The 15,430-nt window shown below is 36.8% G+C and overlaps 1 protein-coding gene across 1 annotated transcript in view; it reads right to left on the bottom strand.

The window, feature by feature from the left end:
* Positions 1–15,430, bottom strand: part of wdfy3 (WD repeat and FYVE domain containing 3) — a 354,111-nt gene that overhangs the window by 55,775 nt on the left and 282,906 nt on the right. The window contains exons 43-46 of the mRNA XM_059988693.1: positions 15,036–15,199; positions 11,394–11,542; positions 9,060–9,180; positions 8,879–8,964 (exon numbers count right to left, since the gene is read on the bottom strand). Coding sequence (XP_059844676.1) covers positions 8,879–8,964; positions 9,060–9,180; positions 11,394–11,542; positions 15,036–15,199 — 520 coding nt within the window. The remainder of the gene's footprint in view (positions 1–8,878; positions 8,965–9,059; positions 9,181–11,393; positions 11,543–15,035; positions 15,200–15,430) is intronic.

The raw sequence follows: 15,430 nt of genomic DNA, 5'->3' as shown, positions 1-15,430 counted from the left end.
ATCTGGGTGTTATATAGTTTTTTTAAAATCTTTTTATGGAGCTGCCATCTTGAAATGGGGGTAATATTAGTATTAGTTTATGCGCCTGCCGCTTGGCTTTCTTTCGAAGGGTGGGGGGAGGGGGAAGGGATCTTTTTTCACGCTTTTGCTTTTTATTTTTTTGCTTTTAGTTTATGGGCCGACTTTAAATTATTAATATTGTTGAGGTGTCATGATCCTGAATCAATTTTCCTTCTTCCTGAATTATGGGTTATGTATCTTTTTAACCTTTTATGATACACACAACTAATATTGGCATGATGGATAAATCTATTAATTTTATCTCTTGGAATACTAATGGTTTAAATCATCCGATTAAACGTAAAAAAAATTTAAAGTATTCCATAGATTGAACGCTAATATTATTTTTGCACAGGAGACCCATATTAGGAGGGAGGATAATCAACGTTTTTTTAGGTTCTGGAAGGATCAACAATTTCACTCGAATTGTACCGCCAAAATTAGGCATGTGTCTATTTTTATAGACCCCTCAATTTCGTTTACACATCATGAAATTATTTCTGATCTACAGGGCAGATTTTTGTTGATAACTGGTTCACTTTTTAATCGAAAAGTCGTTCTAGTTAATATTTATGCTCCAAATTTTGACTGCCCTGAATTTTTTAAACGTTTATTTACTTCCCTTCCTAATCTAAATGAATATATGTTGATAATGGGTGGAGGTTTTAATTGTTGTTTGAATCCTTCGATGGATAGATCTAAACCTATTCGAACTCTTCCGAATAGATCAGCTTTACTTATTAATTCTTTTATGGTCAATTTGGGAATTACTGAAATATGGCGGTTTCTGAACCCTAAGGATAAAGAATTTTCATTTTTTTCACATGTTTATCATAGTTATTCTAGAATTGATCATTTTCTTATTGATCATCGTTTATTAACAGATGTTACTGATTGTAAATACGATTCTATTGCCATTTCGGATCATGCACCTTTGAAGTTATCTATCAAGATCTCGGACTCTTCCATTAATACTAGATCTTGGAGACTCAACGCTACTTTGCTTCAAGATCCAGAATTTATTACTTTCATAAAACAACAAATTGACATTTTTTTCAACAAACTATACGGAAGAGATTGATAGAGGAATACTTTGGGACTCCTTCAAGGCTTTTATCCGTGGACAAATTATCTCATATTCCGTTGGCAAAAGAAAACAAAGATATTTAGATATAGCTTTATTGGTAGATAAAATTAAAGAAATTGATAAGATTTACTCCGTTACTCCTACCAAAGAACTTTATAAGAAGAGAGTTGAGCTTCAAATGGAACATAGCTTATTATTATCTTCTTCAATTGAGAATCAATTAATCAAGACCAGGGCTCAATTTTATATTCATAGTGATCGAACTGGTAAATTGTTAGCTAATCAATTAAAAGCTATTTCGACTAAGCGACAAATTATTAAAATTCGTAAACAAGACGGTAATTTAACTACTGATCATAAAGAAATCAATAACACTTTTCAAGATTTTTATAAATCTTTATATCAATCAGGATTTGATGGTGACCTGTCCATGATGGATAATTTTTTTAACAATTTGAATATTCCGAAACTGATAGATGAAGATCGTAGCTTGCTTGATGCTCCTATCTCTATGGCCGAAATAAGAGAGGCTATCTCATCAATGAATTCAGGGAAAGCTCCTGGCCCTGATGGTTATATTGTAGAATTTTTTAAAACTTTCTCTTCTTTGCTTTCTCCTTGGTTATGTGAAATCTTTAATGATGCGTTTGTTAAGAAGAGATTACCTCAATCTTTTTATGAAGCTACTATTTCTCTAATTCTTAAAAAAGATAAAGATCCTACTTTATGTGCATCTTATCGCCCTATATCATTATTAAATGTAGATTCTAAGATTCTTACAAAAATTTTAGCCATTAGATTAGAAAAGGTACTATCACAGATTATTTCAGAAGATCAAACTGGTTTTATTAGGAATCGGTATTCTTTTTTTAATATTAGAAAATTGATTGATATAATTTATACTTCATCACCCACAACCCCAGAAGGTGTTATCTCATTAGATGATGAAAAAGCTTTTGATAGAGTTGAATGGACATACTTATTTAATGTATTGAGAAACTTTAATTTTAGTCCTAATTTTATATCATGGATTAAATTAATATATTATAAACCTGTTGCTTCTGTTCTTACAAATAATTATAGATCTTCTTTTTTTCAATTATCTCGTGGTACGAGACAAGGTTGTCCTTTAAGTCCTTTATTATTTAATATTGCATTAGAACCTTTAGCCATTGCTATTCGTGAATCTCCTAATATTTTTGGTATCACCCGTAAAGAGAAGTTATACAAATTATCACTTTATGCTGATGACTTGCTGTTATATATTTCTGATCCTAATAGGTCTATTCCCGCTATTTTATCCTTGTTGGCTCAATTTGGTAGTTTTTCTGGTTATAAATTAAACTTAGATAAGAGTGAATTATTCCCCTTAAACGCGCAAACCTTATTGAATGACAGGATACCATTTAAAGTTGTTACTGATAACTTTATCTATTTAGGTATAAAAATCACCAGGAAATATAAAGATTTATTTAGACTGAATTTTTTACCTATGCTTCATCAAATTCAACAATTTACTACAAGATGGTCTCCCTTATTACTATCATTAGTTGGTCGGAATAATGCTATTAAAATGATGATTTTACCGAAATTTTTATATTTATTTCAAGCCTTACCAATTTTTATTCCTAAATCTTTTTTTGACAACATTGATTCAAAAATTTCCTCATTTGTGTGGCAAAATAAAAACCCCAGGTTAAGTAAAAGGCAATTACAAAAATCTAAAAAAGATGGTGGTTTAGCTTTACCTAACTTTAGATTTTACTATTGGGCGAATAATATTCGTAACCTAACGTATTGGAAACTAGATTTGGACTCACCATTGTGTCCACAGTGGGTAAATTTGGAATGTAGTGAGGTAAAGGGATATTCTATATTCTCCGTTCTTGGTTCTTTTCTTCCTGCTGATTTAGTTAAATTCAATAAACATATCTAATCCTGTTATTAAACATACACTACGAATTTGGTTTCAATTTCGTAAGTTTTTTACTCTGAAAAACTTTGTTCTTGATAGCCCTATTTTACTTAACTTTTTTTTCAAACCTTCATTGACAGATCAAGCTTTTAGCATATGGAAAAGGAAAGGTATAAAATGTTTTCGTGATCTTTTTTTTGAAGGTACTTTGATGTCTTTTGACCAACTCTCCAACAAATTTAAATTACCTAAATCTAATTTTTTTAGATACTTACAAATTAGAAATTTCTTACATAAAGTTCTATCATCTTTTCCCAATTCAACTCCATTGGATTTCTCAGATTTGATTTTCACCTTTAATCCTTGTCAGAAGGGATTAGTAGCTTTTATTTATAACATGATTATGAAGATACAACCAGAAATATCAGATAGAATTAAACAAGAATGGGAAAAAGAACTTCGATACAATATATCAACAGATAAATGGGAAAAATTTTTACAAATTCCTCTTCTATATGTGCTAAACATGCTTTAATACAATTTAAAATTGTACATAGAGCTTATATGTCTAAAGATAAGCTTGCTCCATTCTATTCTCATATTAACCCTCAATGTGACAGATGTCATTTAGAAGTGGCTTCATTGACCCACATGTTTTGGTCATGTCCCACTTTACATAACTATTGGAAGGACATATTTGGTGCCATTTCCTCAATTTGGAATATCGATTTACAACCTCATTTTATTACTGCAATTTTTGGTATACCAAATGAGGATGGTAATCAGTTTTCCCCTCCAATCAGACGAATGATTGCTTTTGTAACATTAATGGCCAGAAGGTCTATATTACAAAACTGGAAAGAAGTAAATCCTCCTACCACGTCTCAGTGGTTTTCTCAAACTATTTCTTATCTGAGTTTGGAAAAAATTAGAAGCACTATTTTTGACTCATCAATTAAATTTGAAGAAACCTGGGGACCGTTCATTCGACATTTTCATATGAATTAATTTGGCCTTTTTCAGACCTTCTCTCCTCTTATTCTTGTTCAGGTATGGAGTTCCGGAGTTTTTTTTGACACTATCATATACTTATAAACTGTTATTATTGCCCATGTTAGTTTAGTTTAGTGTTTTTTTCAATATATATTCTCTTTTATACATTTTCAAATTTTTTTTTCCTTTTCTTTTGATGATTATTTTTGTTTATTTTCATATATAATTATATAGACTTGATTGATTAATGTACTTTTTTTGTTGATGTTTAATAGGATATTATTATCCTATTACTAATGTAATTTCAAGTCTATTGTATTTATAACCTATTCATTATTATGTTATGTTTTTTCTTATATATATATGAAACTCAATAAAAAGATTGAAAAAGAAAGAAAGAAAGAAGGATCAGGATTTCTTTGATGCACTTATTAGGTACCCCCAGGGTTCATATTTTCTGTGGACAACCACATTAAAATGGCGGGAGAATGATACTGGCTTTTGGACACTGTTCGTACTGTTAATGAGAGAGAGAGAGAGAGAGAGAGAGCGAGAGAGCGAGAGAGCGAGAGAGCGAGAGAGCGAGAGAGCGAGAGAGCGAGAGAGCGAGAGAGCGAGAGAGCGAGAGAGCGAGAGAGAGAGAGAGAGAGAGAGAGAGAGAGAGAGAGAGCGAGAGCGAGAGCGAGAGCGAGAGCGAGAGCGAGAGAGAGAGAGAGAGAGAGAGAGAGAGAGAGAGAGAGAGAGAGAGAGAGAGAGAGAGAGAGAGAGAAAAGTGGGCACCCAGCGCAGATATGAGAGAGAGGGAGACAAAGATTTAAAATTATGGCTCCATAGCTGATTATTTACTTTTGCTCCAAGGACACTTCCTTTGCCTGCTTGTAAGATTCTTGCTGAGACAGCAAGGCGGGACCAGGTGATGGGACAGTTGATGGATGGCTGGTACCCCGGCGGGGGCGATGAAAAGCAAGTCTGCTGAGACACAGGCAGACACACCACGGGACACTGAAAAAGCGTTGTGCACCCACAGGAAGGTAGGGGTTTGGAGGATCGATCAGAGGCTCACAGTGTGTGAAGGCAGACCGGTGGGGGCTTGTGTCCACCCTTGCCTGGGTGACAGGCTCACCACTGAAGAATGGTCTGGCCTGGTACAGAGGGGTCACAGTCAGTGACCACAACAGGACAAGAAGACAACGGAAGGTTTGCCTGCAACTGCATCACCTCTCGCTCTCTCTTCCCCCCCAAACGGTGCCACAACTACTACCTCGGCTTAACTGAACTGAACTCTACACCATTTTAAGACTATTCATTTTCAATAGAGCTTGCTTTGATTCCTATTTCCACACTTCTGTATATGTGATATATCATTGCTAACCTGTGTTTTTTATATATATATATATTTGCATTTTATAGTACTGTATTACTTAGTTTACTAATAAACACTTTTAGTTACAGTACCACCAGACTCCAATGTATTATTTCATTTCTGCTGGTTTGGTAACCTGGTCACAGGGTATGTGACACACTCAAGAGGGATTCTTTAACAGTATGTGGAGAGCCCAATTAGTGGAGAGAGCATACTGTACCTAGTTTTGGGAAATGAACTAGACCAGGTGATGAACCGGAGAGTCGGTGAACATTCTGTGAATATTGACCACAACACTTTATGTTTTAAGATAGTTACGACTAATAATATGATTGGACCTTGTGGTAAGGTACTAAAACTTATGGCAAGATGGCACCACCAATGAACGTGACTAATGGTCATATCCTGTAGACAGATCAAGAAAAAAAAAACTACTGTGGCGACCCACTTCCCAGCGCACTCGAACTGGCTCACAAAGCGGCGCGCACCGGCATGGAGGCCAAGCCTGGTTCACCAGCAAGGGGAAAAGCCCGCGCGCGGGACGGGACTGTGAATATGCCCGGGGAGGGTGGGATCAGGAAGGCTTTAAAACGAGGTAGTGAAGTTTGAATAAATCTCTTTTGCAACTGCAGCTCACCGACTCCGTGTCGTCATTGCAGCGCTGCGTGTAGCACACCGCTACACTACTTCCTTTTTAAAAAAAAATATACTTTTACTTCTAAACTGAGTGCAATTAGAGCCTGCAATTTACATTTTGATAATGTGGTTTTGGGCCAAATGAGCGATCTGGTGCTTTTGCTGTCTCTGAGGGAATGCGGCATGGTTGAGAATGGAGTGTGTGGCCTAATAGTGGAGTGTGAACCCATGTTCACACGCTATCGGGTTCTCACCGATCCTGCCAATAAAATCATTGAGCAAGATTGAAATCAACAAGGATGAGAGCAGAAGGCAAGTGGGTGTTCAGTGCCGTCCGCACGTGTTTGACCAGACTCCTTCTCTCTGGCTACTGCTGGAGGAAGGTGCAGGAGTCTTGGATCATGGGCAAGGTTTAATTGGCTTGGTTTGTAGATTGGACTCATTTTTAGAGGACTCTGCAGTTCATGTTACATGTATTTCTGGTTGCTCTTTTTTCAATTGCTCTTTTGCACAATTTTGATTGGGATGGACTGGCTCTGTGGCCTGTAGTCAATGAACGATACAGCACCAAATGAATTACACTGAACATTCCTAGACTGTCTTGCTGACTCTGTGGTTTGATGTTTAGTATTCCGTGTGTTATATGCTTGTTTTTTTTTTGCCATTTGCACAAATTGTTTTTCTCGGGGGTACTGGATGCTTAATGTTTTCTTTGAATGTGCTCCGTGATGTTTTTTTGTTTTGTGGCTGTCTGCAGGAAGACAAATCTCAGGGTTGTATACTCCATGCATAATTTGATAATGAATGTACTTTGAATCTTTGAAATTGGGGGAGGGCAAACTACCAGAGGATAAAAGAGCTAAGGGGCACTGATTGGGAGCAGATGCTGTCAAGACAATCCATGTCTGACACGTGAGAGTTGTATAAAGATCTGTTAATCAGAGTTCAGGATCTGCATGTTCCAGTAAGGACAAGGACAGTTAGGTAAAGAAACCTTGGAAAACCCCAGAAATCCTAAATTTAATTATGAAAGAAAAGGAGGTACAGTATATGCTAGCTTTAGGAAGCTAAAATCAGACTGAGCATTTGTGGAATAAAGGTAGCAAGGAGCCCAAGCAGGTGATTTGGATGTCAAAAGGGACCATGAAATGTCCTTGATGTGCAGGATCTTAGGATTATCCCATGGTATTTTATACTAATTGAGAATAATTCAGAAGAGGGTAGGTCCACTTAAAGATAAAGGAGGGAATTTGTGCTTGGGATCAGGAGAAGCGGCTGAAGTATTAACTGAGCACTTCGTGTCCACATTTACTGAGAAGGAATTGGAGAATAGTGAAGAGCGGGGCATGCCAATGTACTGGGATGTTTTGAGATTAAGGAAAAGGTCAGACTGAATCTTCTAAAGTGAGTAAGTCTCCAGGGTCTAATGGCATATATCCCAGAATGTTGAAAGAAGCAACTGAGATTTCAAGGACTTTTGACAAGGATTTTCTTGTTCTCACTAACAACAGTCGAGGTCCCAAAGGAGTAGCAAATATTGTGTCTTTGTTCAAGAATGGAAATAGGGATAATCCAGGAAATTATAGGCCAATGAGTTTCCTATCAGAGGTAAAGAAGCTACTGGGGAGTATAGGGAAGGATAGGATTTATGTGCACGTGGAAATGCATGGCTTGCTTAGGAATAGCCAGCAAGTGGTTAGACAACTGGATATGGTAGGGGTGTTGAGTATGAGAATAGGGAAATCATACTGCGGGTATATAAAAATTGTCAGACCACACAGAGAGTATTGTGTGCAATTCTAGTCGCCCTAGTAAATGAGGGGTATGGGGTGTGGAAAGGGTGCAGAGGAGGTTTATTTGGATGCTGTCTGGATTAGAGGGTATGAACTATAAGAAAAGGTTGGAGGGGAGACCTGATAAGGGCTTTTAAAATTATGAGAGGTATAGGTAGAGTAGACAGTCAGATCTTATCATCAAGAATTGACAACACAGGAGGTTTAGGGAGGGGGTAAGGCTTGGTAGTTTAAAGGTGACATGAGGTCAAGTTAGGTGTTTTTTTTTAAATAGAGTGAATAGCTGCTTGGAATGGGTTATCAGGGGTAGTAGTGCATCCCAGCAGTTTGGTGAAGTTTAAGAGGCGAATCATTGAGATGAACCTATCAAATATTGAAAGGCCCAGATAGAGTGGATGTGGAGAGGATGCTTCCTAAAGTGGGGGAGTCTAGGACCAGAAGGCACAACCTCAGAACAGAGAGACATCCATTTATAACAGAGATGAGGAGGAATTTCTTTAGCCAGAAGAGGGGTGAACCTGTGGAATTCATTGCCACAGGCAGCTATGGAGGTGTCTGGTGTTTTAAAAAATGGAGCTAATTTTTAAAAACAATTATATCTTCCTTTTATGGTCTACAGATGGATATACATATCAAATACTGAGTTTGTCAGAAACCGATGGAACTGGAATTAGAAGTAGCCTAACGTTCGCCAGTTGTTTCAGTAGCAAAACAAAAGGTTACACTTAGAATATTTATGCAGAGAGAAATGCAAATAATATATAAACTTGCAGCTTTTGTAATACATTGTATTATCTTGTATGTTAATTATAGTATTTGCACCCACTTACAGTGTTTCTGGACATACAGCAATAAGCAAAGATTTTTTTAAGAAGTATCAAATTACCTTGTTAATAAAACAGGCTATGAACATTTTGATATAACTAAAATAACGAAGTATTTTATTGTACATACATCAAATATAAACATAATACACTTCAATTCATCAAATCTCCCTGAAAGCTATAGTTTCACACAGGAAATCCTCCTACCTTTGATATACTTTATTTCGAACTCCTTTCTGGAAGGCCAAAAGATAGTTTCGTCCATCACCAGAGAAAACTTCAACTGCAATTGGCTGAAAGGGATGTTAATTTGAGAATCAGAAGAAATAAAACAGATGATTTTATTAATGCATGTAAAAATAATACTTTTAATATGGGAAATCCCCACCTGCAGCAGATACCGTCTCTTATGTACTTCCTTGATGTCTTCATAAGCAAATTTACTGCAAGTCCTCTTCAGCTGACTCTGGCCTTGCCGTGCACCTCTGGGAATAATTGGCTCATGCATGCTAAAAAAAAACAAACCAGAGGTATGTCAATACTAGTTACCTCATAAAATATAACTGAATTTAAATTAGATTCCACTAGTATTTTCAGTAACAGAGAATCCTAGTGTTCAATTAGTACGCCCTGTAGAGGGCATTATAATAACAAAATCAGTTTATCAGTTGGTGGCTGTTTTTCTGGCTATTACACAATAAGTCCTGCTAGCAACACATCTGTTAAAGTACAGTAGATAAGACAGCATTCTGGATTAGTTGAGATAAATCCAACCCATGGTTCAATATCTTGTCAACAACTGTTATTTATGCTCATACAAGAATACTCATGAATAACAGATAACTGGCTGGCAGAAAGCACCACAGGACTACACCCTAATCTCAAGCAATGACTGCAGAGCACAGGTAAAAAAGAATACTGGAAAAAATCCTTAAGATGATATAATATAGGAGCAGAAGGAAAGCAATTTGGCCCATCGAGCCTGCTCTGCCAATCCATCATTGCTGATTTATCTCTCTCAATCGCATTCTCCTAGTAATCTTTAGTACCCTTACTAACAAAGAACCTATCAACCTCTACATTATTTATATCTAATAACATGGCCTCCACAGTCACCAACTCTCCAGCTAATAAAATTCCTCCACATCTCTGTTCTAAAGGGACACTGTTCAATTCTGAGGCTGTACTCTTTGGTCCTAGAATCTACCAGTACAAGAAACATCCGCTCCGTCAAGGCCTTTCAATATTTGATAGGTTTATGTGAGATCCCCCCCCCCCCCCCCATTCTTCTAAACTCCAGTGAGTTCAGGCCAAAAGCCATCAAGTGCTTCTTATACATTAACCCTTGCATGAAGGAGACACAAGAGATTGCTGGAGGAACTCAGCAGGTCAGGCAACATCTATGGAGGGAAATGGACCTATGACACTTCGGGCTGCAATCCTTCATCTAGAATGTCAGAATCAGAATCAGGTTTATTATCACTGGCATGTGACTTGAAATTTGTTAACTTAGCAGCAGCAGTTCAATACAATACATAATCTAGCAGAGAGAAAAACTATAATAATAAATAAAACAAAACATAATAACCAAGTAAATCAATTACGTATATTGAATCGATTAAAAAACATGCAAAAACAGAAATACTGTATATTTTTAAAAAGAGTGAGGTAGTGTCCAAAGTTTCAATGACCATTTAGGAATCCGATGGCAGAGGGGAAGAAGCTGTTCCTAAATCGCTGAGAGTGTGCCTTCAGGCTTCTGTATCTCCTATCTGATGGTAATAGTGAGAAAAGGGCATGCCTTGGGTGCTAGAGGTCCTAAATAATGGATGCTGCCTTTTTGAGACACTGCTCCCTGAAGATCGAGAGGAAGAGGCTCAATCCAAAACACTGACTATCCATTTATTTTCTTGAATTTTACCTTGTAATGACCTCCAAGTCTATCTGCTTCCTCTACCTTTCCAATATGTTTAGGCTTCCTGAAGAAACAGGGTTGTTGCAATATCAAATCAATTGAGTTTATTATTTTGACATGACAGTGGTACTGATTCGCTTTTGATTTCATTTGTGAATTGAGACCACGTATTCTTAATACGATCACAAATACGAGAAATCTGCAGATGCTGGAGGAACTCAGCAGGCCAGGCAGCATCTATGGAGATGAGTAAACAGCTGACATTTTGGGCTGAGACCCCCATCAGGACTGGACAGCAATGATCCAGTCAATTTCTACCGCATAACAGGAGGAAGAAACAACCCCAGTTCCCAAACTCTGAACTCTCACCTGCACTATTTCAAGGGAGAATACACCATCAGTGACTTGGTGATTAATTGGAAAATGAAGCTATTATGGAGAAGTGTGAAGATTGCTATTTACAGAAGGCGAGGTTTCTAAAGTCTTCAGAGGATATTTCGTTGAAGGCAAAAACAAAATCTCTGATGTTGGAGCTCAAGGATTGCACCTTTGAGAATTAAGTAGAGGGAAGGTTAGGATTGATGGTCATCGTGCTCAGACACTGTCATGGGTCTGGAGCAGGAGGAAACTCTTCTCGAGAAATAGAAAACATAAATCTGTTTTTCATTTGGCACACAGCAGTCTACAAAAACAAAAAACTTCTCCGTAGTTCAGAGAAGGCAGGTTGTGCAACTTAAAGGCACCTAATATACAAATACAGGACAACTAACTCAAAGAATACCAAAGCTGAACATTGCAAAAACTCACTTTGGAGACAATGTTTCAATGTCACGAATTTCTCTGGTGGCAGTCATTGTGAAACCATCAATCACATAGAAATGTTCTTTCCCAAACAAGAGGAGTCCTTCACTGGTATCCAACCCTTGTACTCGAGCACATCGATAAATATGCTGAATCTAAAACAGACCACAAACCTATTTATTGAATACTATTGTTAATAGTCCCCTGATAAATCTACATCACCGACATTGTTGTTACACTGAAACTTTAAAAATTGGAATTCTTCTAATAATTATGCAAAACTTCCATCTTTTCGCAAAAACTTCCCTTATTTCCTGAAAGATTACAGGATCATTTTCTCTTTTAGATATCCAGCACTGGCAATAATTTGCAATTCACAATATAAAATTTCTGGCAGATAAAATGGAAACACTAATATCACCAGAAAGAATTTGTAAGAAGAGAATCAGGAAATCTAGGTCCTCAAGTAATGACATTTTCAGTTTATGAAATTTATTAATGATTATTGTTAGTGAGACATTGAAGATGGGATGTTATGTTGAAATCATGGAATGAGCTACTTCAGGACTTTCATCTACATCAGTAAATGTTTTTTGTTCTATCTGGTTGAACCATCAATCCCGAGAATGTGCATAAATTAATTACGTAACATACCACATTCAAAAGGGGTCACTACAATTTTAAGCTGCAGGTGCAGTACACACCTAATAGAAGAATATTTCTGGAAATGCATAACTCATATGTTCGATCTTACCATATTGAAAAATTGACAATTAAATTGACAATCAGTCTTATACTGTATACTTCCAACAGGTAAGGCTTTGCACTAAAAGTTCACTGTAGAATGTACTCTCTTCATAAACAAATTAAAGTGATATGTACTAACAATGAAAATATGTTGATAAAAGGAAATGCCTTTCCCAATGACAGTACATTTTTTGCTAGTGTTTCCTTTTTATATCTAGTTTGTATTAATGCTGTTTAACCTTTCAAGTTTCATTTAGCTGTTCTGTATCTTATCTTGAGTACTGACCTCTGATAACCAATTCCCATTCTCTCTTTTTTTTCCACTTGAGCTCTCCCTAGACCTGTGGACCTCAGGTTGGGAACCCCTGCCCTAGACAGTAATGGTTCTCTGATGTAAGCATTGTTTCAGATGATGAATACTTGCAAAACACTCCCGGACTTTGCAAATTAAAAATACTTGTTTTCCTACTTATACTGTTCAGCCGAAAGACCAGTGACCAGAGTTATTAACTTTATTTCTCTTTCAACACATTCCAGATTGCTGAATATATCATTCTTTTTTAACTCATAAATCAATGTGTTGAATACAGAAAATGGGATGTTATGTTGATGTAGTAAAAAATGTTGATGAGGCCTAATTTGGAGTATTGTGTCCAGTTTTGGTCACCAACCTATAGGAAAGATGTAAGTAAGGTTGAAATAGTACAGAGAAAATTTACAAGTATGTTGCCGAGTCCAGAGGACTTGAGTTATAAGGAAAGACTGAATAGGTTAGGACTTTATTCCTCATAACATAGAAGATTGAGAGGAAATTTGACAGAGGTCTTTCAAATCGTGTGGGGTATAGATAGGGTAAATGCAAGCAGGCTTTTTCCTCTAAGGTTGGGTGGGACTACAACCAGAGGTCATGGGTTTAAGGTAGAAGGTGATGTGTTTAAGAGGTAACTTCACTCAAAGGACCATGAGAGTGTGGAATGGGCTGCCAGCACAAGTGGTGCACACAAGCTCGATCTCAACATTTAAGAAGTTTGGATAGGTACACAGATGGTAGGGATATGGAGGCCTATGGTCCCAATGCAGATTGATGGGAGCAGACAGGTGAAATCATTTTGGCATGGGTTAGATGGACTGTATGGCCTGTTTCTGTGTTGTACTTGTCTATGATTCTAAGGCTCTCCAACTCAATACAAAACTCTGAGCAGCTCTTGTAGCCACAGAACTTCTGCTCAATAATGACTCCCATAATGAGGAATAATGTTGATGGTGGGAGAATGATAACAACACTAAATGTCACAGGAAGGTGTTCAGACCTTTTCTCATTGGAGACAATCATTGCTCTGAACTTCCAATTTGCATTGCAACTTAAATGCAGAAGCCTCAGGATTTGAAATACATACTTATGCAGCCACAAGCTGAAGACTAGAAAAAAATGATGATTCCACATAACTAACAATTACATTCTGTGGAAATACCTAAATCATTGGATCTCTCCATAATACCTTACATGGCTGCAAATCCCTAAGTGTAGAATGATAATGATAAAAGGTTGGAGCTTCGGAAGTATTAGCACTACAAAATTTAATCTATATCTGGACAGAATTGTTTTCAATTATCCACCCAAAACAGCACTTGTCCCTAGCTGAACCTGTTTTAATTCAGTCAAAGGGGTACTTTTTCACCTTGAAGTTCAATGCTTCATTTTTTCACGTGAAGGGGAGGGTAAATGGGGGCTACGTGAATACCTGGGCCAGTCCAAATACAAAAAAAGGTGAATTGTAGTGACTTTTGAAACCATAGTGATGAGGACTACATTTGTCAGCAAAGCTGTGACTTCAGAACTTAAGGAGGACAACATATGCACTATAATTATCAATATTAATTTTATTATTACTAAAGCCTTAGCAACTTGCATTACCTCCTGGTCTCATGATGCCAGGCCCATCTGGTGATCAATCTCTGGGACTTCACATGCTATCAGATTCAGATGGAAATTGAACTAGCACAGCCTTCACTGTGTTAGTCTTTCCAGTGGTCAGTCTCAGAGCCTCATTTGATATTGGGCCCAACAGCTGGCCAGACTCTTGAGGCTTCATGCAATGTTTGGTTCGGATAATCAGCAGCCAAACTTAAGTAGATGCCAACCACTCTTGGGCAAAGACTGTAAATTAGTCACAGTCCATGAGAAGTCAGCTAGTCAGTTTTCTATTACTCTGGGATACTATGATTTTTTAAAACTGTAGATCTTTTTCTCTTTCAAAATGGAGACTGGTGACATGATTAAATAGGTTTTTATTTTGTGTTCTTTGTGCTTAACTCATACTTGCATTTCAAGCTAATATTATTGCCTAGAATAAGCCCTTCCCGAGTCTAGTTTCTTTTCAAAGGAATGAAATATACACAATCTTCTGGGCTGATTTCCAATGAAGTTTTAAAAAAAGTAAATCTAGTGAGCATGTAATGACAGACTAGGCCACTACTGCAAATCATCTGACAAGAGAAAATCATCTTGCAAAACTATATCACTAATATTAGTTCTGTCATTTGAAATCTATTTGTTGCATTACCATTGATTGATATTGGATCGGGTAGTATTACTCTAACCATCATTCAAATTACCTTGCATTAGCCAGCAACTACATTAATCTGGAGCAGAAAGGGCTAAAATCTTAATACTACAGTTATTTCCCATTTTACCCAAAATACTCACTATGTAGCCAGTCAAACAACATTTTTTTGTTATTTATATAAAAAAGGAAACCAAAAAACAGTAATTTTTCTAGCAAGGAAACTTAATCTGTTTGCTGTAAAATTTCAAGCTTGTCTCTATCTATTCATTTCTTTTAAATCCATACTGAGGTTTCTCTACACCTCTGATAAAAAGATATTCATTGGTTTATGTACCTTTTCTCCCTCTTCTAATAATCGTAAGAGTGTTTGGTTATCGGTCTTCTCTTCTTCTTCCACTGAACTTGCTTCAGAAGCCTGGTCAAGGAAAGGTTCTGTGTTGTCATCATCTCCACCATCAGGAGCAGAACGTGAACGTTTCAAAGGTGGCTTCACAATCCCTATACAATTATATTTTATGTTACTTTGCAAAATTAATGAAAATGTACATATCTTAAGAGATTGCCTGAAGAATGACATTAATTAAATTTCTTTTTATTCAAATAATACACATGGATAAAATTAGTACAGCTTGTTACACATGATCATTAATTTCATGGCTACTGTATTTAATGCAAATTCCCTTTTTTCTTAAAACATTTCCAGGTCACCTTTTTTGCAGTAGCAAATTT

Source organism: Hypanus sabinus, chromosome 14, assembly GCF_030144855.1.
Source record: "Hypanus sabinus isolate sHypSab1 chromosome 14, sHypSab1.hap1, whole genome shotgun sequence".
Classification (NCBI taxonomy): domain Eukaryota; kingdom Metazoa; phylum Chordata; class Chondrichthyes; order Myliobatiformes; family Dasyatidae; genus Hypanus; species Hypanus sabinus.
The sequence above is the reverse complement of the archived record's forward strand: the minus strand, read 5'-3'. Positions and strand labels throughout refer to the sequence as shown.